Raw genomic sequence first — 23,722 nt, forward strand, 5'->3', positions numbered from 1 at the left:
GTACTTGAACCTCGAGACGTTTATCATCGACGTCAACTTGGTTTTTGACAACTGTGAAAAGTTCAACGAAGATAATTCGGACATTGGCCGAGCAGGACACAACATGAGGAGTTTTTTTCAGAGGAGATGGACTGAGCTGTTAAAACAAACCAACTAGGCTAGTTTGTACTACTTTATCCTCACTATACTGTATGGGACCAGCAGTAACCACTCTACACTCACAAGCAGGAGTGACAGTATTGGTCTGAAGACTGTCTTCAATACCTAAGGTTCAGTCTCTCTGTCAGCAACCAGGGAATCTTCATTCATTTACAATTGTAATGCTACGTATTGACTTCACTGATGTACAGTACAATACTAGTTGTGTAAGAGCAAGGAAATGCACCCAAAGAGATTCAGACAAAAGGGGTGGGTGTTTTTAAAGTGCAATACCATTTCCTAGAAGAAACCACACTGAATCCACCACCAACACAGCTGTAACTGGGAACAAAAGCTTTCCAACTAACTGTACATATAATATTACAGCGAATGTATTTAATTTTGCCAATTATTTATCAGTGGAAATGGTTTTCATTTTCTAAGAAAAGGAAGAAAACTGCTTTAAAACAACAACAAAAATCGTACGGAATGTTTTGCGAACATTAAAACAAAAGCCAAGGGGGAAAAATGAATTGTTTACACTGCTCTGTGCCTCCAGGGCGCCACAAGATTCATGACGGTAATACTGTAATGCTGCGTTTCAATGTATGTTTGCATCGCTAACATAACCTAGACAGTGAGGCAACAATGGCACATCTGTATATACTGTTTATTAATGTTAATATTAAGTCTTGATGGTAAAATGTATGATGTGTACATACAGCACTGTTACAAAACACCTGATATTGTTTATGCCTTAGAATGATTGTAGTGTTTAATTTCAGTCTTAAAGTGATAAATACATGTATATTGCCTGTACCGTATATCCTCTGCAAACACTGTGGTCTCCTCAATCTTGGTAGTGCCTGCCCTCTCAAAAGTTTGTGGAGGATATTATTTCAATCCTTTGGTTTTGTATTCCTTCAAGTGTGTGTGTGTGTGTGTGTGTGTGTGTGTGTGTGTGTGTGTGTGTGTGTGTGTGTGTGTGTGTGTGTGTGTGTGTGTGTGTGTGTGTGTGTGTGTGTGTGTGTGTGTGTGTGTGCGCGCGCGCCAGTATACGAAATGTCAACCCTCGTGGGCCTCGAATTCTGACATCTTCCTGTCATAAGTATAGAATGCATTGCGATGCACAGTACCTTTCATAAAAGCATTTATCTCTATTTGCCTTGCCACAGACCCAAGGACACTGGAACATTTTGTAATAACCAGGGTATTCCTGGTTAAATTCCATTTAAATTCCATTCAATATCAGGAAGTACATTGAAATTCCAATTATCTTCAATGAGGAAAATGTGGAATTAGAATTTGGTTTCCTTTCTAAATTGACTGGATTTAAATGGAGTTGATCACAACCCTGGTAATAACCACTGTGTTTGGCCTACTGGTGGCATCTTGAGCAGTGTTTTGTACCTGAGTCAGAGTACTTGAAGTTATTTTATTTATGAATATTGTGAGGAAAAGTAGAATTTTTTTGTAGGAGCATTATTTTTCACTAGTGTGTGTGGCACGGATCTAATAAAAATGATCTTTTTGAACTCTGTATTTTGCTTTACTTCATATTTATTTTCTAAACTGCAAACATTTATTTTGGCAGGACATCTGGGCTTTGTCCTGTATTTGTTTTCACATTACAAAGCCCAGGTGTCCTGCCATTTGCTATATTATAGGCCTACAATTTGGCAAGGTCATTTTAATGTCATTGGACTATTACGTTTGTCTGGAGGGTGGAGGGAGGTTAGTTTATATCATATTTGAGAAACATATCAGTGAATAATGGGACATCACCTACCTAGGTGACCTACTACTGCACATTAACCTAACACCTCCCAGTGTCACCATGACTGTTATGCAATCAGCTAGGACTTTTCTGCTTGTACAAAAGGTAAGCTCCACCTGGTTCTAGCAGCATTTGGATGTGGATTAAGGTAAGGTAAGCAACGCTTTCATTTTCAATCATTTGTTTTTGGATTTGGTCATTATAACTATCACTTACACTGAGTGTATAACACATGCTTTTTCCATGACACAGTAGACTGACCAGGGGAATCCAGGTGAAAGCTATGATCCCTTATGTCACTTGCTAAATCCACTTCAATCAGTGTAGATGAAGGGGAGGAGACTGGTTAAAGAAGGATTTTTTTAAGCCTTGAGACATGGATTGTGTGTGTGCTGTTCAGAGGGTGTATGGGCAACGCAAAAATATAAGTGCCTTTTGAATGGGGTATGTAAATAGATGCCAGGCGAACCGGTTTGAGTGTGTCAAAAACTGCAACGCTTTTTTTTCACGCTCAACATCAAGAATGGTCCACCACCCAAAGGACATCCAGCCAACTTGACACAACTGTGAGAAGCATTGGAGTCCATATGGGCCAGCATCCCTGTGGAACGCTTTCGACACCTTGTAGAGTCCAAGCCCTGAAGAATTGAGGCTGTTCTGAGGGCAAAATGATGTGCAACTCAATATTGGGAAGGTGTTCCTAATGTTTTGTGCACGCGGTGTATATATTTTATTAAAGCCCATGAAAGTAATACACTTGACAATTCATAATAAAATATTTGTTTTTGATGAGGTATCTCGCACACTATTTATGGCATATTGCTGGTGAATCATTTCATATCCAGTGAATATGTATAGGCTACCTACAGCTTTGAGACCGTTAATGCCTGGATGTTTTGCGCCACCTTGTGTAGGCTGAGGTTATTATATTTTATTTACGGGACGAATATTTATCAACAGTGACAAAATGGTGTCATTACTGTAAACACTCCACGATCATCGACATGAGGTGTATAGGTGCGCGTTCTCCCCTACACTACTAGCGACTTGCTCCGGGGATAAAACCATACGAATGTATAACAGGAATGACTTCTCGGAGCTTCCGTTCTCGCCTCTCAGGGCACATCTATGGAGTTCACTGCTACAGTTTGTGTGTGGCACCTACCTGTCCAGCTGCTCCACAGACGCGGTGACTATTTTGGAGTTGGCGACAGGTGAGCTAATGGCAAAATGACATCCTGGCCGCAGCCCCGTCAGGGTGTGCTCGCTGTCTCCCGACTCCTCCCCTTGCTGTCCAGGAAATCAGATGGAACCGTGGCGGTTTTGGGTTTTCACTTAGGGCATAAACTGCTCCCGATGTTGCGTTGCCCTGATGCCCTTGGAGATTGGTTCTCTAATCTTCATAATAGACCTATATATGTTTTATGTATTACTAAGGGATATTCTTACACAGACACATCCTATGATAATAAACGTCTGTTACGTTTACAAATAATCCCAGTGGTCTCTAATATTCAAATGAAGCATCCTATTGCTTGTCCTCATTGATGCAAGCTTATCAGCATACAGTTGAAGTCAGAAGTTTACATACACTTAGGTTGGAGTCATTAAAACTCGTTTTAAAACCAATCCACACATTTCTTGTTAACAAACTATAGTTTTGGCAAGTCGGTTAGGACATCTACTTTGTGCATGACACGAGTAATTTTTCCAACAATTGTTTACAGACAGATTATTTCACTTATAATTCACTGTATCACAATTCCAGTGGGTCAGAAGTTTACATACACTAAATTGACTGTGCCTTTAAACAGCTTGGAATATTCCAGAAAATTGTCATGGCTTTAGAAGCTTCTGATAGGCTAATTGACATAATTTGAGTAAATTGGAGGTGTACCTGTGGATGTATTTCAAGGCCTACCTTCAAACTCAGTGCCTCTTTGCTTGACATCATTGTGGGAAAATCAAAAGATATCAGCCAAGACCTCAGAATTTTTTTTTTTTGAGACCTCCATAAGTCTGGTTCATCTTTGGGAGCAATTTCCAAACGCCTGAATGTGCCACGTTCATCTGTACAAACAATAGTACGCAAGTATAAACACCATGGTACCACGCAGCTGTCATACAGCTCAGGAAGGATGCGTTCTGTCTCCTAGAGATGAATGTACTTTTGTGCGAAAAGTGCAAATCAATCCCAGAACAACAGTAAAGGACCTTGTAAAGATGCTGGAGGAAACAGGTACAAAAGTATCTATATCCAAAGTAAAACGAGTCCTATATCGACAACCTGAAAGGCCGCTCAGCAAGGTTGACGCTACTGCTCCAAAACCGCCATAGAAAAGCCAGATTACGGTTTGCAACTGCACATGGGGACAGAGATTGTACTTTTTGGAGAAATGTCCTCTGGTCTGATGAAACAAAAATAGAACTGTTTGGCCGTAATGACCATCGTAATGTTTGGAGGAAAAGGGGGAGGCTTGCAAGCCGAAGAACACCAGCCCAACCGTGAAGCATGAGGGTGGCAGCATAATGTTGTGGGGGTGGTTTGCTGCATACTTCCAAAGTTGTGGCAAAATGGCTTAAGGACAACAAAGTCAAGGTATTGGAGTGGCCATCACAAAGCCCTGACCTCAATCCTATAGAACATTTGTGGGCAGAACTGAAAAAGCGTGTGTGAGCAAGGAGGACTACAAATCTGACTGTTACACCAGCTCTGTCAGGAGGAATGGGCCAAAATTCACCCAACTTATTTTGGGAAGCTTGTGGAAGGCTACCTGAAGCGTTTGACCCAAGTTAAAAAATTTAAAGGCAATGCTACCAAATACTAATTGAGTGTATGTAAACTTATGACCCACTGGGAATGTGATGAAAGAAATAAAAGCTGAAAGAAATCATTCTCTCAACTATTATTCTGACATTTCACATTCTTAAAATAAAGTGGTGATCCAAACTGACCTAAAACGGATTTTTTACTAAGATTAAATGTCAGGAATTGTGAAAAACTGAGTTTAAATGTATTTGGCTACGGTGTCTGTAAACTTCCGACTTCAACTGTATGTAATCTTCATAACCGGTGTAAAAGAAACACTTGAATGGAGTCCCCTCATCTGGGCTTCAGGGGGAACGGAAGCTAGATTGAAGATACTGTATCCCTGAAAACCGGATGTTTCCGTTTTACCGACTCCGCATAGGCTATCAAAATGGGACATCATATTCCACTGTTCATCTTCCCAGGTCTGGTGCCATGACTGAGACCACAGTGATGGCGTGCTGCTTTACTCCTTGTGGGAAGATGTTTATAACAGGGTGTACACATCTGGAGATATCAAAGTGTGAGATCTGTACATGAAGCAGCTCCATGCAGAGAAGGATGCCAATGACCTGGGGGTGACCTGCTGCCACTGCACCCCAGTTTGACATGGGTAAGATTTTAAACATACCTCAGTTAACCTCTAACGCCTCCCTAACCCGGATCCGGGATCCCCCCCAACACAAAAGCTGACTAGCATAGCCTAGCCTAAAGTTACAGGGATATCATAAAATAAAATGTTCATGAAATCACAAGTCCAAGACACCAAATGAAAGATACAGATCTTGTGATTCAAGCCATCATCTCTGATTTGTAAAATGTTTTACAGGGAAGACACAATATGTAAATCTATTAGCTAACCACTGTTAGCAAAAGACAACAATTTTCTTACTCCACCATTTTCTTACTGCATCAGTAGCTATCACCAATTCGGCCAAATAAAGATATTGATAGCCACTAACCAAGAAAAAACCTCATCAGATGACAGTCTGATAACATATTTATTGTATAGGATAGGTTTTGTTTTGTTAGAAAAATTTGCATATTTCAGGTATAAATCATAGTTTACAATTGCACCCACCATCACAACTCGACTAGAAAAAATACAGAGAGCAACGTGTATTACCTAATTACTAATCATAAAACATTTCTTAAAAATACACAGCGTACACTAATTGAAAGACACAGATCCTGTGAATCCAGACAATATTTCAGATTTTCTAAGTGTCTTACAGCGAAAACACAATAAATCGTTCTATTACCATAGCACATGTGCAAACATTACCCCAGCATTGATTCACGGCAAAAAGAGCGATAGCATTATCACCACCAAAATGTATTAATTTTTTCACTAACCTTCTCAGAATTCTTCAGATGACACTCCTGTAACATCATATTACAACATACATATAGAGTTTGTTCGAAAATGTGCATATTTAGCCACCAAAATCATGTTTAGACAATGAGAAAAGTAGCCAAGCTGGTCAGAAAATGTCGGGCGCCATATTAGACAGTGATCTAGTCTTATACATAAATACTCATAAACTTGACTAAAAAATACAGGGTGGACAGCGATTGATAGACAATTTAATTCTTAATGCAATCGCTGAATTACATTTTTTTAAATTATCCTTACTTTTCAATACAGGTTGCGCCAAGCGTAGCTACACCAAACAAAATGGCGGCATAAGCGTTTAACATTTTTCGACAGAAACACGATTTATCATCATAAATAGTTCTTACTATGAGCTGTTCTTCCATCAGAATCTTGGGCAATGAATCCTTTCTCCGGTCTAATCGTCTTTTGGTCGAAAGATCTCCTCTTGTCCCGTCGAAACGGCCACTAACGTTCACCATGCACTCAAAGTGCCCAGCTCTTCAAAGTGCATCACACAGAAATGCCATAAAATCGCCCTAAACGGATATAAATTGCTATAAAACGGTTCAAATTAACTACCTTATGATGTTTTTAACACCTATAACGAGTAAAAACATGACCGGAGAAATATTACTGGCTAAACAACAGCTTGGAAGGAGGCAAGTCCGATGTCCACCATGCGTCAGGCGCAGGCAGGAAAAGAAAGCTACTTCCAGTCTTTGGTGTTTTATAGAGGCCCTGATTGCGCAATCGACTCCATTCAAAGCGTCACCACGTACTGACATCCAGAGGAAGACGTAGGCAGTGTTTGTTTCTCCATAGCATTTACAGGGACTTTACAACCGACCTGGGAACAGGGGCCAAGATTTCTGAAATCTCACTCCCTGTCATGAAAAGTGCTGTAGAAGGAGTTCTGTTTCACTCAGAGACAAAATTCCAACGGCTATAGAAACTAGAGATTGTTTTCTATCCAATAATAATAATAATATGCATATTGTACGAGCAAGAATTGAGTAGGAAGCCGTTTAATCTGGAGCCCGATTTATGCTAAGTCGAAACAGCACCCCCTATATTCGCAAGAAGTTTTAAGTGATCCTCTCGTCAGTGCACCCTTCTCTTCAACACATAGGGATAGTGCCCTGTTGAGGTGTAAAACTGAGAAAAACAATACATAGGGTGAATCCCAAATGACACCCTATTCCCTAATATAGTGCATCATTTTTTACCTGGGTCCAATAGGGTGCCATTTGGCACTCAGCCCGAGTATGGAGAGTTAGAATTCAGACTATAAATTACTTTATTTAGAAAAAAATCTTTCTATGGTGCATCTAGAGCTTCGTGGCAGTCTCAGTGGGGACTTAAATAAAGAAATAACCATTGAAAGGTTTTATTATAACCAAATGTTCTAACCACACAGTAATTCATGTCTCACAACTGTTGAAACATTGTTTTACCTTTCATCAATCATAAACATTATCCTTTCCTATTTTCAATGCAATCCTTCTAATCCTAGAATTGTCAGAGTTGAATTCTAGATATTGCCTAAAATGTATTCTCATAGTTCCCAACAGTTCAAAAAGATAAGCACCAACCTATTATGTTATTTTTCTTCCAAAGTAAACATTATTATTCTGATGGAGAGTCAATGTGCCGGGTTTGTTCCGCCGCGCCTTCACAGATGGCAGTTCAGTGCAGTTTCGATTGGCCTCCTGTTGACAGGACAGTCAACTGAAGATATGGATCGTATCACAGCATGGTATAGCACGTAGGCTGGTCTGCCTTCTGCTACGCACACACAGGAATAGATAGCGAGATTGAGCACAGCATCGTCTGCACGGAATAAAATAATTGCATTAGTGTTTTAGAACAAACCGCATCAGTGCTAAAATAAACCTCATCAATAATAGATTGCTTTCAGTCATATCAGATTGAAGACCAGCAAGTATCTTCCCAGTGGGTTTAAGATATATATGTTCCAATTTGAAAATCAATACATGTATCCAAACTTTGTTTACAGTTACTCTTCTGTATTTCAAACACATACTAGTTCTTATAGAATTCAATATCTGCTCTTTGTTTTGGACTGTGATCAGCATCTGATATACAGTATTTTAATGTATCTGCCCATTCCATAACCGTAGCCAACAGTCAACAATCCAATGCACAGCATACAAGTGGAAGCAATCATGCCCTTTAACAAACCACAAACACTGCCGTCAATCAATCAAATGTATTTATAAAGCCCTTTTCACCTCAGCAGTTTGTCACACAGTGCTTATACAAAAACCCAGCCTAAAGCCCCAGAGAGCAATGCAGATGTAGAAGCACGGTTGCTATGAAAAACTCCCTAGAAAGCCTGGAATTTAGGAAGAAACCTTGAGAGGAACCAGGTTGTGAAGGGTGGGTAGTCCTCTTCTGGCTGTGCCGGATGGATATTATAATAGTACATGGCCATTAAGGCCAGATCGTTCTTCAAGATGTTCAAACATCCATAGATGACCAGCAGGGCCACCGTGGTTATAGAGAGTGCAACAGGTCAGCACCATAAATTGAACAAATATTAGAATGGGCCTGAATGGCCAGATAGTAGGCTTTGCATTACTCTTTGGAAACTGGTGGATGGTCTTGTGCTACTTATGTAGTGGCTATCCTATCTCTGTTGCTGTGGTAACAGCTGTTCCTGTGTGAGATGTGATATGTGCATACTGAGTGGTGTTCCACAGGGATGTGTTGTGGTGCCTTTGTCTTCGAGCAGCAGCACACTAAAGGAAGCCCACAACAGCACAGGGAATGAAACCAGAGAACATTGGCCACTCATAGGCTGCAGAAGGGGCAGTGCATACCAAGGCGCTGTGCCTCACATGATTATTGTACCACTTTCAGAGGAAATTGTCTTTTGGATGGGCGGAATATTTATAGTCAATTTTCCGGATCTCTTTTGTGTCAGTAACCTTTCAATTGAACTGTCATTCTGCTTCCTGGTGTTGATGTTATTCATGTTTCCTTCCCTTTATTTTCCTGTAGTTTTTTATGTTTTAGAAATATAATTACCTTCTCTTTATTCACTGTGAATTTTAATAGCCACATGGCCATCACTACTTACTCAGCCTGTAAAGGCCAAATTAAAAGCAATTAAAAATAATAAATGACTGATTTTGAATCTTACCAGGAGGAAAGAAATCTTATGTAGATCAGATGAATTTGAAAAAGGACAATTGTTTTACCACGGTGCTTGGTTGTCAACCTGCAAATAAATAATTTGGCATAACTGAATTAAAATGCAGTATGTATAGTGTGTAGCCTTCTCCTTAAGGGACAGTCCAGCCAGGATTAAATTCAAGGAGCGTTATAGAGCAGTGCACTGGACAACTGACAAATGCATTTTATAAAGGCGACAGGCAAAAGTCTCCATACAAAACCATAACATTTATGTATACAGCACCTTGGATTGAACCCCGGCATCAGTGTCCAGAGTGTTGTGGTTTTATTTATTGAACCTTTATTTAACTAGGCAAGTCAGTTATGAAAAAAATCTTATTTACAATGATGGCCTACCAGAAGGCTAAAGGCCTCCTGTGGGGACGGGGGAGTGGTTTAAAAAAAAAAATAACAACACGCATAACGACAAGTGAGACAACACTACATAAAGAGAGAACTAAGACAATAAAATAGAAAGGCAGCAACACAACATGACAACATGATAGCAACACAACATGACAACAACATGGTAGCACCACAACATGACAACAACACGGTAGCAACACAACATGACAACAACATGGTAGCAACACAACATGACAACAACATGGTAGCAACACAACATGACAACAACATGGTAGCAACACAACATGACAACAACATGGTAGCAACACAACATGACAACAACATGGTAGCAACACAACATGACAACAACATGGTAGAAACACATGACAACAACATGGTAGCAACACAACATGACAACAACATGGTAGCAACACAACATGACAACAACATGGTAGCAACACAACATGACAACAACATGGTAGCAACACAACATGACAACAACATGGTAGCAACACAACATGACAACAACATGGTAGCAACACAACATGACAACAACATGGTAGAAACACAACATGACAACAACATGGTAGCAACACAACATGACAACAACATGGTAGCAACACAACATGACAACAACATGGTAGCAACACAACATGACAACAACACAACATGACAACACAGCATGGTAGCAACACAACATGGTAGCAACACAACATGGTAGCAACACAACATGGTAGCAACACATGACAACAACATGGTAGCACAACAACATGACAACAACATGGTAGCAACACATGCCAACAACATGGTAGCAACACATGACAACAACATGGTAGCACAACAACATGACAACAACATGGTAGCAACACAACATGACAACAACATGGTAGCAACACATGACAACAACATGGTAGCACCACAACATGACAACAACATGGTAGCAACACAACATGACAACAACATGGTAGCAACACAACATGACAACAACATGGTAGCAACACAACATGGTAGCAGCACAAAACAGGGTACAAACATTATTGGGCAGAGACAACAGCACAAAGGGCAATAAGGTAGAGACAACAATACATCAGACGAAGCAGCCACAACTGTCAGTAAGAGTGTCCATGATTGAGTCTTTGAATGAAGAGATTGAGATAAAACTGTCCAGCTTGAGTGTTTGTTGCAGCTCATTCCAGTCACTAGCTGCAGCGACCTGAAAAGAGGAGCGACCCAGGGATGTGTGTGTTTTGGGGGCCTTTAACAGAACGTGACTGGCAGAACGGGTGTTGTATGTGGAGAATGAGGGCTGCAGTAGGTATCTCAGATAGGGGGGAGTGAGGCCTATGAGGATTTTATAAATAAGCATCAACCAGTGGGTCTTGCGACGGGTATACAGAGATTACCAGTTTACAGAAGAGTATAGAGTGCAGTGATGTGTCCTTTAAGAAGTATTGGTAGCAAAGCTGATGGCACTCGAGCACCCTTACATGCCGAGTGGTTACTGACAGCCTTCTTTAACTTGTTAATCCTTCTGTGGTTGGGGCAGGGATAGTCAGAGGGGTGGTCAGTGGGACAGACAGTCAGACAGACAGTGGGGTGTGGGTGGTGAGGTCTTCTCTACAGGAGGTCTTTGTGAGTTATTGATTCCCAGGCTGTGAGATGCAGCTGCACCGCTCTGACTGGCCAGTCCGCCCCTGTGCTCTCCTGTATCTTTTCATATGACGGAGAGCTGCTTGTCTCATCCGTCCTCTCATTACCCAAGTCTTAACCATAGCTCTGGTTCAGTGTGTTTGTCAGGCTTTCTAATGCTTAGCCTTCACAAACGCCCTTGACCAGAGATACCCTAACCCTAGGGTTCTTGTAGGAATATATACACAGCAATAACAGCACTATAATGTAAGGTGTGACCAAATATTTCTTCAATCCCTATTCAGTTGGAATAAACTTGGTATACCGTAATCATATACGTATTTTCTTTTAAATAGTGCTTTTCTCATATTTGACCACTAGGGGGTCTCTACTCTGAAGCCTTACATAGCAGAATTTAAAGTTCTCCATTTTATTAGATTTTTTTTCACCTTTATTTAACCAGGTAGGCTAGTTTAGAACAAGTTCTCATTTGCAACTATGACCTGGCAGAGATAAAGCATAGCAATTTGACACACAACAACACAGATTTACACATGGAATAAACAAAACATACAGTCAATAATACAGTAGAAAAATAAGTCTATATATGAGGTGAGATAAGGGAGGTAAAGGCAAAAAAAGGCCTTGGTGGTGAGGTAAATACAATATAGCAAGTTAAACACTGGAATGGTAGATTTGCAGTGGAAGAATGTGCAAAGTAGAAATATAAATAATGGGGCGCAAAGGAGCAAAATAAATAAATACAGTAGGGGAAGAGGTAGTTGTTTGGGCTAAATTATAGATGGGCTATGTACAGGTGCAGAAATCTGTGAGCTGCTCTAGAGTATAGAGTGCAGTGATGTGTCCTTTAAGAAGCATTGGTGGCAAATCTGATGGCACTCGAGAGCACCCTTACCTGCCGACTGCTCAATAATCTGCTGCTTGTGTTAGTTGGTGAAGTAGAAGTTTTGCTTCATTTCTGTTCCTTCTGCGTGATTAGTTGTGTCTTGTACTGATGAGCTGTTGGGATGAATAAAATACATCACCGTTGTGTTTTTCAACAGCTCCGTGGATAAGACGGTGACGGTGTACTATCTGGTATGTGAAACAGTCTTTGATGTGGTCTTAGTAAGTTGTGTTTTGCTTTTGAAACGGATGTATCCATCCACACGCCACTGTTGCTCTGGTACAAATCACAGTCTCTTAACAGTTAGAAATCCCAGACATTATTCTTTGTCAGTGTTTGTTTATTTCTTCCTTTGTAGAGCAATGGAGTTCTTCTTCACACGTTGAGCCAGCATAATAGGTACCAGCCTCAGATAGCTGATGTTTAAAGTTAGTGAGGGAAATATAAGTCCACAGTCACGCACTCAGTCGTGAAGAAGGCGCGACAGCACCTCTTCCCCCTCAGGAGGTTGAAAAAGTTTGGCATGGGCCCTCAGATCCTCAAAGTTCTACAGCTGCTCCATTGAGAGAATCTTGACTGGCTGCATCACTGCTTGGTATGGCAACAGCAGCTTACTTACTTTCTCGTGTTCTTCTAATTTATTATTTGTATTTATTGTGTGTTTGTTCTACCTTATGCTATTTTTAGTATTACATTGATATTGATTACTGTTGGGTTTAGAGGTTGCAAGAATGTTGCAACATGTACATTAAAACTTTAAAAAGCACTGCACCAGAATGCAGCTGTGTCTTTTGACATCAGGGCCTGGCTAGACTAGTGTTTACAGAGGGTTTCCTTCTGAGAGTGGACATGTTGACAGAGCACATTCCAAGCTCTATCGCTCTTTGAACGCAGTCTCCTTTGAAAGTGATTTAGTGTTTTCTGGTGATTTCAAGCTGAATCCAGGAACCCCTCATGTCAAGGTAAGAACACAAAGGAAAATGTTCTTATCATTATATCCAATGATTGGTGCAAGGGCAAAATTGTGGTATAGATATTGGAGGGGATGAACAATAGACGGGGTTCGGGGTGTTCATCCCCCGGAATTTTCAACATTTTAAAACGCATTTCCTGCAATTGTACAGTTTGACATGACTTATTATGCCTCTCTTGATGGGTATTCGGAGGGGTATTTTGAAAACACAGTGTAAGTAGATGGATAAATGGAAGTCTCCCCCTCCCATTTTTTTTTTTAAACAGCTCTGGAAACAATTAAGAGACCACTGCAAAATGATCCGTTTCTGTTCATAGGAATGTGTTTGGGTAAGATGAACATTTTTGATTTATTCTATAAACTACTGACAGCATTTCTCCCAAATTCCAAATAAAACTATTTATTTGCAGAAAATGATAACTGGTCAAAATAACAAAAAAAGATGCAGTCAGACCTTGAATGATGCAAAGAAAATAAGTTCATATTCATTTTTAAAACAACCCAATACTAATGTTTTAACGTAGGAAAAGTTCAGAAATCAATATTTGGTGGAATAACCCTGATTTTCAATCACAGCTCTCCACCAGTCTTTCACATTGATGTTGGGTGACTTTATGCCACTCCTGGCTCAAAAATTCAAGCAGCTCGGCTTTGTTTGATGGCTTGTGACCATCCATCTTCCTCTTGATCACATTCCAGAGGTTTTCAATGGGGTTCAGGTCTGGAGATTGGGCTGGCAATGACAAGGTCTTGATCTGGTGGTCCTCCATCCACACCTTGATTGACCTGGCTGTGTGGAATGGAGCATTGTCCTGCTGGAAAAACCAATTACACACATCTTGCCATAAGGCATAGAGAAAACGGTGCTGTTTTATAGCTCATCTCATGCTATTCTTCACATTTTGCCATGAGGATAAGAGAACATTTTGCAGTAATATTCTGTTAACTCATACCCAAATAATGTTGTTGACTCATCCTATTCTTATATTTGTGTCCAAAGTATCAATTGGATAAAAAACACTTCAAAAACCCCACCTCAAACTTGTAACGCAAGCAGACTGTTAAAAAAGTATTGCTATTTCCTTATAGAGAATGCCTGGTGTACGCCCACACTATTCTGTTGTTGGGGTACACACCCACACCATTACAAAACACAAAAGCTGTTTTTTAACCTGCTTAATAAAACATTTTGGGAAGAAAACTATTTCACTCATATTGTAATTAATTATAGGTCATATTTCATAGAAATCTGGAAACACTGGACAGTTCTTTTAAAGGTCAACATTGGGCAAAAATGCAAAAATAACTCATTTAAACTGTATAACTGATCAATGAACTATCATACCAGGTCATTTAATGCTTGAAAACAAAATTATGATTATGATAACAGAAGTGCCATTTCTTACTGATCTTACCGAAAACAAGTCCTGCGAAATGACATCACCACATACTGGAGGAGTTACTGAATAGCTACAAGTGGCTAGCTCAGCTAACAAACTAGCTATGTCGGTCGAGGCACGCATGACCACAATGACACCAAAGGCACACTCCATTTCTGTTTGAAAATTAAGAGGAGCTGGACCGTTTTTCGTGCCCAAATTTGACCGTTAAAGCTAATTTCCTGAAATTCTACACATTTTGACATTACTTATGACCCACAAAACTATGTATTTTTTATTTTAAAGAAATTATTGGGGGGGGGGAGACGAATCAACATGTCCTGAATATTGGGGGGAACATGTCCCCCCAATCCCCTGTGGCTATTTAGCCTATGGAATGTAGGGACGGTCAGGAGTAGCAGCCTCCAGATACTGGGAGTCGGGTGAAGTTGCCCATAGACGCTGATCTTGGGTCAGTTTTGCATTTTCCCTCACTAATGGAGTATGTTGGGAGAAGAGAAGCTGATCCTAGATCTGTACATAGGGGAAAATTCACCCCTGAGACAGATACTGGGTCAATGAATGGATGAGATGTCCGGAGGCCTGAATGAGTGGAGGAGGCAGTAAAAATAAATGATGATGACTTGTAAAGTGAGAGATAATGATGAAGAGGCCTGTACATTGGAGCCAGTCCAAGAGTGGAACCCCTCCAGATAAACAAAGAACCCTCTCCAGTCTTGGCACAGCTTCCCTAACCCCCCCAGTCAGCTACAGTAGGCTCCAACGATTTTTACACTTACCGGACACCCCGTTCACAAAAATGGATCGCACCTACGAACAGTAGTCACGTGGCTTGCTATATATAGCATGCAGAGAGGCATTGAGGCATTCCATTACTGTTCGATTGAACGTTAGAATGGGCAAAATGAGTGACCTAAGTGACTTTGAGGGTGGTATTATTGTCATGCCAGACACATCAGATCCAGTATCTCAAAAACGGCTGCCCTCCTGGGCTTTTCACGCACAACAGTGTCTAGGCTTTACCGAGAATGGCGCGACAAACAAAAAACATTCAGTCTGCGGCAGTCCTGTCGGCAAAAACAGCTAGTTGATAGGAAAGGTCGAAGGAGTGGCAAGAATCATTCAAGCAAACAGGCGGGCCACAAACAGACAAATAACGGCGCAGTACAACAGTGGTGTGAAGAACGGCATCTTGGAAAGTACAACTCGTCGATCATTGGCATGGATGGGCTATTGCAGCAGACAACCACATCGGGTTCCACTCCTATCAGCTAAAAACAAGAAGAAGTGGCTCCAGTGTGCACGCGATCACCAACACTGGACAATTGAGGAGTGGAAAACATTGCCTGGTCTGACGAATCCTGGTTCCTGTTGCGTCATGCTGATAGCAGAGTCAGAATTTGGCGTAAGCGGCATGAGTCCATGGCCCCATCCTGCCTGGTGTCAACGGTACAGGCTGGTGGCGTTGGTGTACCGCCGTCCAATCTTCAGCAACTGTGTGATGCCATCGCGTCAGCATGGAACAACATCCATGTGGAACGTTTCCGACTTGTACAATCCACACCCCGAAGAATTCTGGATGTTTTGGAGGCAAAGGGGGTCCGACCAGGTACTGGACGGGTGTACCTAATAAACTGGTCGGCGAGTCTACATAACCTTCCTAAGAGCCAGTCAGCCACAGAGACGCTGGGTGTGTGTCTCAAATGGCAACCTATTGCCTGTATAGTGTAATATAGGGTGCCATTTGGGATGCTGTGGAGAGAGGAGTTGTTACTGTATAGTACAAGCAGACTTGATAAGAGGGCACTTACTGTTCTGGTATGTTTTGACTCAAAGTGCTGCTGCTGTTTCACCATAACTTCATTAAGCCTCCCTCCACATGTTTGCTTCTGGGAGTGGAATTCAATGGGGAAGTCAGTGGTGGTGTTATTTTGGCCAGATGGACAAGCAAGCGATAGTGAATGACTAAAATAACGGATCGAGAAGAAAAGAGAACGCGATGGAGAGTGAAGGGGAAGGAAAGAGAGAGGTGAGGAAAACGCAAACAGCGCTGTGTTAATGACAATTAACTCCTGTAGTCCCCGCTGTTATCATTCAGAACCTAATAATGGGAAACGGAAAGCATGGTGCTGTGTGGCGTCATTAGCAAGCACTGCGACACAACAGTGTGCATTTTATCTTAGCAATACATGAAAAATGATAGCCGCTCGCACAATGTCGTGTGAAGGTTGCCTCTGAACAGTGTGCCTGCGAAGGCCAGAAAAACACAGCATTGTCAAGGGGAGGGAGGCTCTGAGGAAGACTGATAAATATTCCCAGGGCATGCAAATGTCATTACTGTGCTGTTTATGAAAAGAGGACGTATATTTGGGTGAACAGGTTAGAAAGTACTAGTCTTGTCTTTTATCGCTGCATGCTAGAATGAATGGTAATTTGTTATCAGCACAGGAGGGCTTCCTTTTTTGGGAAGTATTTAAGTATTTTTTTTAGATATATATTTTTTCATCAAACAAACACATTGTACAGCATAAAAATATTGAACATGACATCCAGCCATACCCTCCAGCATAACACACATACACAATCTAATACTACTTCAGCATCATATAAGCTACAATACAAAATGGGTTCACAAACGCAGTATTACCATACAACATGGGCATCACCTCCCATTCCCAGAAACAACATGACACAGATTCTCTTACAATGTTCATTTCTACCAGTGAATCTAGCAAGCGGTTGTTCATAAAATGCCACTTCCGGCATTGATTCTATCCACTGTTTCAGAATAGTAGTGGCATGGCCTTTCCAACGTCTAAGGATCAATCTAGTCGCTGTAATGATACCGACAGTCCAGTGCAAATTCTTCATTTGATACATTAGGTCATTTTGTTCTGCCACCTAAGAGACATATTCTTAGTGAAATTGGGATTGTTGTTCCCGACATTCTCCCAAATATTTCAAAACATCCTTCCAGAAAGGTAGCACTAATGTACATTCCCATATTGCGTGTAAGAATGTCCCAGTGTCTTGTTGACATTTCTAGCACATCTTATCGTCGATCAACCCCGTTGTATGAAGCCTTGTTGTAGTCCAATAGAACCTATGTAGTATCTTGTATTGACTGAGCGTCCCCCTGGCTTCCCTTATGTTCCACCCTGAGTCAGCCAAAATATTAATAAAAAATACAGTTTTATTTAACTGGGCAAGTCAGTTCACAAATTCTTATTTATAATGACGGCCTACACCGGCCAAACCCTAACCAGGATGACGCTGGGCCAATTTTGCGCCGCACTATGGGACTCCCGATCACGGCCGGTTGGGATACAGCCCGGGATCAAACCAGGGTATGTAGTGACGTGTCTAGCACTGCGATGAAGTGCCTTAGACCGCTGCGCCACTTGGGAGCAAACAAGGGATCATCCTCAATTTCACATTTAAGATCACTTTTCCATATTATCCTAAGGTTTATACAGTCTTTACTGTGCAAATGACAAAATATTGAGATAAATGGCTGCTTTATGTTTGGTTTATTCCAAATATTCCACTATTGGATTCTTTCCTGGATTTAATTGACAGCTGGTTAACAGACATTCTCTCAATTGTAAATATTTCCAGAAATGTCCGTTGTCTCCCATATCTTTTTGGATCAAATCTGAGTATGACCTTCATTGTATAGATCACCTAGTGTGAATTCCTTTCATTAGCCATCGTTTCCAGTAAACAGATTTCTTCCCTATCCGTACACCTGGATTATGAAACGATGAATATATTTGTTTTAGATGCAAAATTCCACACATCTTATGTACTGTACTGTTTTCCATGTCTATTTTGAGTGTAACAAAATTGAATTGGGAGTTTCAACAAGCCTTTCCCCAGAAATATTATGTGACATATCAACAAGGTTGAAAGGATACCTTTGTTCCCGTTCTATTATGATCCAGTCCAAGCCAGCATTCTCTTTACGTCAATGCTTTTCCAATTAGCCATTTCAAATGATAAATTATACAATTTATCAACTGGTGAAGCCAGGCCTTGTGTATCCCTTGGTGAAAACGTCTTCATATTGAGGAAGGGCCTTCTTTCTGTGGAATGTGTGGGAAGTGTTTGTAGGAATCTGATAAGTAGTATTGCAGGAAACAGCGGGAGTGAGCAGGAAGGACTTGGAGGCACGTGGGAAGGCCCATCCTCCCTTCCTGTGTTTGTGCGTGTTCCCCAGGAACAGGAAGGAAGCTGTCAGGACCAGGTCACTCAAGGCTGCTGGTGAGCGATTGGCCCGAGGACGTCTCAGCCCGGCTGAGTGAGGAGAGCATGGAGGAGCTGGTCAGGACCTTCACATCCAACAACATCAACGGCCCCATGTCTTTGATGTGTTTCGCAACATTCCATTCATTCCGTTCCAGCCGTTACTATGAGTCCGTCTTCCCATTTAAAGTGCCACCAGCCACCACTGCATGACACTCAGAACACACAGATCTCAGGCTTGCCTGACCTGAGGCCTCCACTCTTCATTTGTAATGAAGGGACCCAGGAGTGGACCCATAGGATTTACTGAATTATGCTTTTACAGTGCTTTTCTATTGGAATGGAATGCATGCCACAGAGGCTTTTATCTGAGTTCTAATCTTCTCACAATGCTTCCAAAATATATCTGTAAATCTGCTTTAAGGCTGCCAAGCTGTGACTTTCCTACCTCCAACATGTCCCATCGGCTATTACTTGCTTATATAATTTGCTTGTGACAATTTAATCAAATGACTAGATAATCGCTCTGAAAATTTGATTTGTGGATTTGGACAGAATTAGCTTTTTCATGCTATTACCTCAATCATGCTTGCTAGAAAGAAAAGTATAGGTTTGTTCTGTGTCTTCACTGTGATATAATTGCAATAGATTGTGATAATGTCATACAGACTATAGTTTTGGGAAACAGTCTGCATCATTACAAATGAAATCAGGGCTAAGGAGACAATACGTTTCTAAAAACCCACTGTCCTTTCTGCTGTGCATAACGTATGATTGCCTGAAGATGCTGTTTGTGGATACACACTGAAATAAATTTGATTCTCACCGCGCTCCTTCATGAAATATTCATGAAAAAAAGTTATTCACAGACATCGTTCACCAGATCTCTGTTGCGGCTTAGGGGAGGCTTCTCTGGTACAACAGCCCACCATCTACAGCTAACATCAGTCTGCCGCATTACAGTTGATGGTGCTTTGCCAATGTAGTCTTGGTACAGTGATTGGCAACTGTGAGGGTTAGTAAATAGCCAATATTGTTTCTTTTCACAAGCAATTGTGAATGTTATCTCATTTGCGGCAATGCAGGCACAAAGAAAGATACATATTGCACATAGACGTGTATTCTCTTATCCACATTAGTAAATTGAATGACTAATGGGTTCAGCAAGTCATTGAAAGAATACATTTTGATTGGCTACTGTCCCCACGGGGGGGGGGGGGGGGGGCCTTCTGCATGATTGCAGGTGAGGGCTAGTTAATTAAATCTATCAGAATGCTGAAGTCATCATAGCCTAGTGCCATAAGCTCAGTGACGTGTGGCAGGTGGGGGGCTTTCTTTCTTTCCCTCCACCAACACAGCTGCCTGTCTGTTCCTTACCTCAGCTCTGATGTGTTGTTTGTGTAAAGGACACGTTTCCCTTGAGCGCCGAGGCACTAGGCAACTTAACCTTGATAAACAAACCGAGCATTCCATATGTAGGAGCAGGTCTTCCACAGGAAGAGGCCTGATTGTGGAGCTGATTCGTTCCTTGGTTTACATCCTGGTCCCTACAGAATGGCCTGACAATGAGACGGTCTACTGTCTAAACATAGGCCTTCCCCGAATCATCCACACTGCAGCCATGGACACTATCTGTAGGAGGCAGGCGTCACTGTGGCTGGGACTCTCATAAAGGTGGCCTATTGGCACCTGCTGTTGACAAATTGGTACCCACCTCAAATCTTTGGCCCCGGAGACGCACTATTCAAACCTATTCCATTGTGGGACTGTAGGCTTTAGGAGTGAAACGGCGAGTGAGCAGCGGGTTGCTTCGCTGTGTGCCAAGTGATAACGCACATCTTCCTGGTAACTGGCTCTCTAACCATGGAACGTTCCAACACTTATGACAGATCCAAGAAATCCTCAGGAGATATATTCAGTCACCTGCTGCTTTTGAAAAGCAGAGCTTTAAAACCATCAACAGGCTGTGAGTCATCAGTCTCCTTCCCGCTGTTTCTGTGAAGACAAAGGACGGGGAGTCCCAGTCAGATGTATGCATCTGTATCTTATCTGGGAAACCCAGCAGTAAGGAGACACGTTTTATTGAGCAGTAGATGCAGTCACCTCCGTGACATTGGGCTTCCTAGCACAAATAACGAGGGCCTGTCTATGGAAGCACTGGCATTAGAGTGCCTCAGAATGGCTTTTCCCTTCATAAATGTCCACACACATGACGCATCTCTGTCACCTAGGAAACTATGCAGTATTTGATTTGATTCTGTTCTCGTAAAATGTACTGTTACGGTAGGAGTACATTTCTCTGAAGCTGCCTCTAACTCCAAATGAGTCGGAGTGGTTTTACCACAAATAGGGGCTCCATTCACTCCGTATCGCAGAAGTTAAGCGTCAGAGTGTGATTAAAATTAGAAGGCAAGACTGCATTCATTGTAAACGCTGCACATGTTGGCTCAATCGGAAATGACTATTTCTATCGCACGATCTGTAATGCTTCAGCGATACAGATTGAACAGTGTCTTATAATGTTGTTTTGCTGTAGTCTGTGGGTCTCCGTGGTAAAGTCTTGAGGAAGGCGGAGGCTCTGAAAGCAGCGTTGACGGGACCAGGTGCGCCAGATGAGTTCCTTTGTCCCATCACCATAGAGGTGTTGAAGGACCCTGTCATCGCTGCAGGTGAGGGAAAGGGCAGAAACACATATGTGACGCATATACATGTCCTTGTTCATCAATGCTAATATAGCCTATTTATTTTAGCACTTGTAACCTGCTCCAATTATTATACTGTACATAGCCTATAAAAGTAATTATGTCAATGTCTGATATATAACATGTGTGTCTAAAATCAACAGATGGATATTCCTATGAGAAAGAGACCGTTGAGAGTTGGATCAGCGTTAAGACCGCCCCAGTCCCATGACCAACCTACCTTTACCAACCATTTTGGTCACGCCCAACAGGAGCCTGAAGAGCGCTATTGGCCGTTGGACTGCCACTCAGTAATTTACATTTACATTTAAGTCATTTAGCAGACGCTCTTATCCAGAGCGACTTACAAGTACATACATTTATACTTTTTTTTGTACTGGCCCCCCGTGGGAATCGAACCCACAACCCTGGCGTTGCAAGCGCCATGCTCTACCAACTGAGCTACACGGGGCCATAATGGTCTGAAGACCGCTATTGGTCGTTGGAAATTATAGATTAGTGCACATGACTAATGCCTTTATCTGAAGAGGCCACATTTCAGAATCAAGCCAAATTTGTACAATGTGATTACTGACAATCGGTTCATTGCACAGTTCTATACTATTGATTAAATTACGGTGATTATCCATGAATAAGTCGTGTGATGTCGTGTGCATAACTTTACATAATGTGCAATAGGATTTTGTTGGAATAAACTAAACTGGAGTCTGAATGGTCTGCTTAATGTATATCAGAGGAGCAAGTGAATTTCATTTAAAAAGCTATCATTTTTAGATAAAACTGTACTAAATGTACTGAGATAATCTATACAAAGATCCGGCTGACAGGTGTGGCATATCAAAAAGCTGATTAAACAGTACTATCATTACACAGGTGCACCTTGTGCCGTGGACAATAAAAGTACTCTAAAATGTGCAGTTTTGTCACACAACCCAATGCTACAGATGTCTCAAGTTTTGAGGGAGCGTGCAAATGGCACGCCGACTGCACAAATGTCCACCAGAGCTATTGGCAGATCATTTATTGTTAATTTCTCTACCATAAGCCGCCTCCAACGTCGTTTTAGAGAATTTGGCAGTACATCCAACCGGCATCACAACCGCAGACCACGTGCAACCACGCCAGCCCAGGACCTCCACATCCGGCTTCTTCACCTGCGGGATTGTCTGAGACCAGCCACCCGGACTGCTGATGAAACTGTGGAGTATTTCTCTCTGTAACCCTTTTGTGGGGAAAACCTCATTCTTATTGGCCCACCCATGACTGCGCCCCTGCCCTGCCCAGTCATCTGAAATCCATATACTAGGGCCTAATTTATTTATTCGAATTGACTGATTTCCTTATATGAACTATAACTCAGTAAAATGTTTGAAATTGTTGCATGTTGCGTTTATATTTTTGAACAGTATATATTCATATCACCAAATAACTGATTAGAACACACTGTTTTGCAATGAATGTCTACAGTAGCCTCAACAACACTTTTTAGGGTAGCACCATGGTGTAGCTGGAGGTCAGCTAGCTTCCGTCCTCCTCTGGGTACAATGACTTTAATACAAAACCGAGGAGGCTCATGGTTCTCACCCCCATCCATAGACTTACACAGTAATTATGACGACCTCCAACCTCTAACCTATCAGAGCTCTTGCAGCATGAACTAACATTTTGTCCACCCAATCAAAGGATCAGAGAATTAATCTAGTACTGAAAGCATAAGCTACAGCCAGCTAGCACTGCACTGCATCAAATGTGGTGAGTAGTTGACTCAAAGAGAGAGAAAGACAATAGTTGGACAGTTTTTAACAAATACATTTCTTCAAAAATGAAGGAGAAGCAAGAGCAAGAGGGAGAGAGCTAGCTATGTTTCTTAGTATTTTTTTCACGTTCACTTACTTAGCTAGTTTAGCCTACTCAAACACCCATCTTAAACAGAGAGGGATGCTATGTTGGCTATCCAACACTGGAACTCTTCCAAGTCAAGGTAAGCTTTTGGTTTTATACATTTATTGCTACCGGGGGCAGCCGGTGTAACTGCTAAAGTGCTTGCTGACTGTACTGCATGATTGTAGCGGGTTTATTATCTAATATGTTAGTTATATTAACTATGTTGCCTTTGACGTTAGATAATATGGTGACAACGATGCAGGCTGTGTGTAGCGGTTAGCAGTTATGATATGAAGGTTTGGCTTGGAAAGTTTTTTTCGCCTGGTCACAGACAGCT

General features: G+C 41.5%; 1 protein-coding gene, 1 non-coding gene and 1 pseudogene across 20 annotated transcripts in view; 2 read left to right on the plus strand and 1 right to left on the minus strand.

Moving 5' to 3' along the window:
• LOC129816327 (bromodomain adjacent to zinc finger domain protein 2B-like) overlaps positions 1 to 1,673 on the plus strand; it is an 85,534-nt gene extending 83,861 nt beyond the window's left edge. For all 19 annotated transcript variants that reach the window (XM_055870664.1, XM_055870665.1, XM_055870676.1 and 16 more), the window contains one exon: positions 1 to 1,673. In XM_055870664.1, the coding sequence (XP_055726639.1) occupies positions 1 to 157 (157 nt within the window). In that variant the 3' untranslated portion in view covers positions 158 to 1,673.
• A 1,314-nt stretch (positions 1,674 to 2,987) lies between these two features.
• LOC129817007 (WD repeat, SAM and U-box domain-containing protein 1-like) lies at positions 2,988 to 22,201 on the plus strand (annotated as a pseudogene).
• On the minus strand, positions 21,879 to 21,954 carry trnaa-ugc (transfer RNA alanine (anticodon UGC)). The gene has a single exon. It is a non-coding gene; the product is annotated as a tRNA-Ala (tRNA).
• Positions 22,202 to 23,722: the final 1,521 nt, after the last annotated feature.

The sequence above is a fragment of the Salvelinus fontinalis genome, chromosome 19, assembly GCF_029448725.1.
Source record: "Salvelinus fontinalis isolate EN_2023a chromosome 19, ASM2944872v1, whole genome shotgun sequence".
NCBI lineage: Eukaryota > Metazoa > Chordata > Actinopteri > Salmoniformes > Salmonidae > Salvelinus > Salvelinus fontinalis.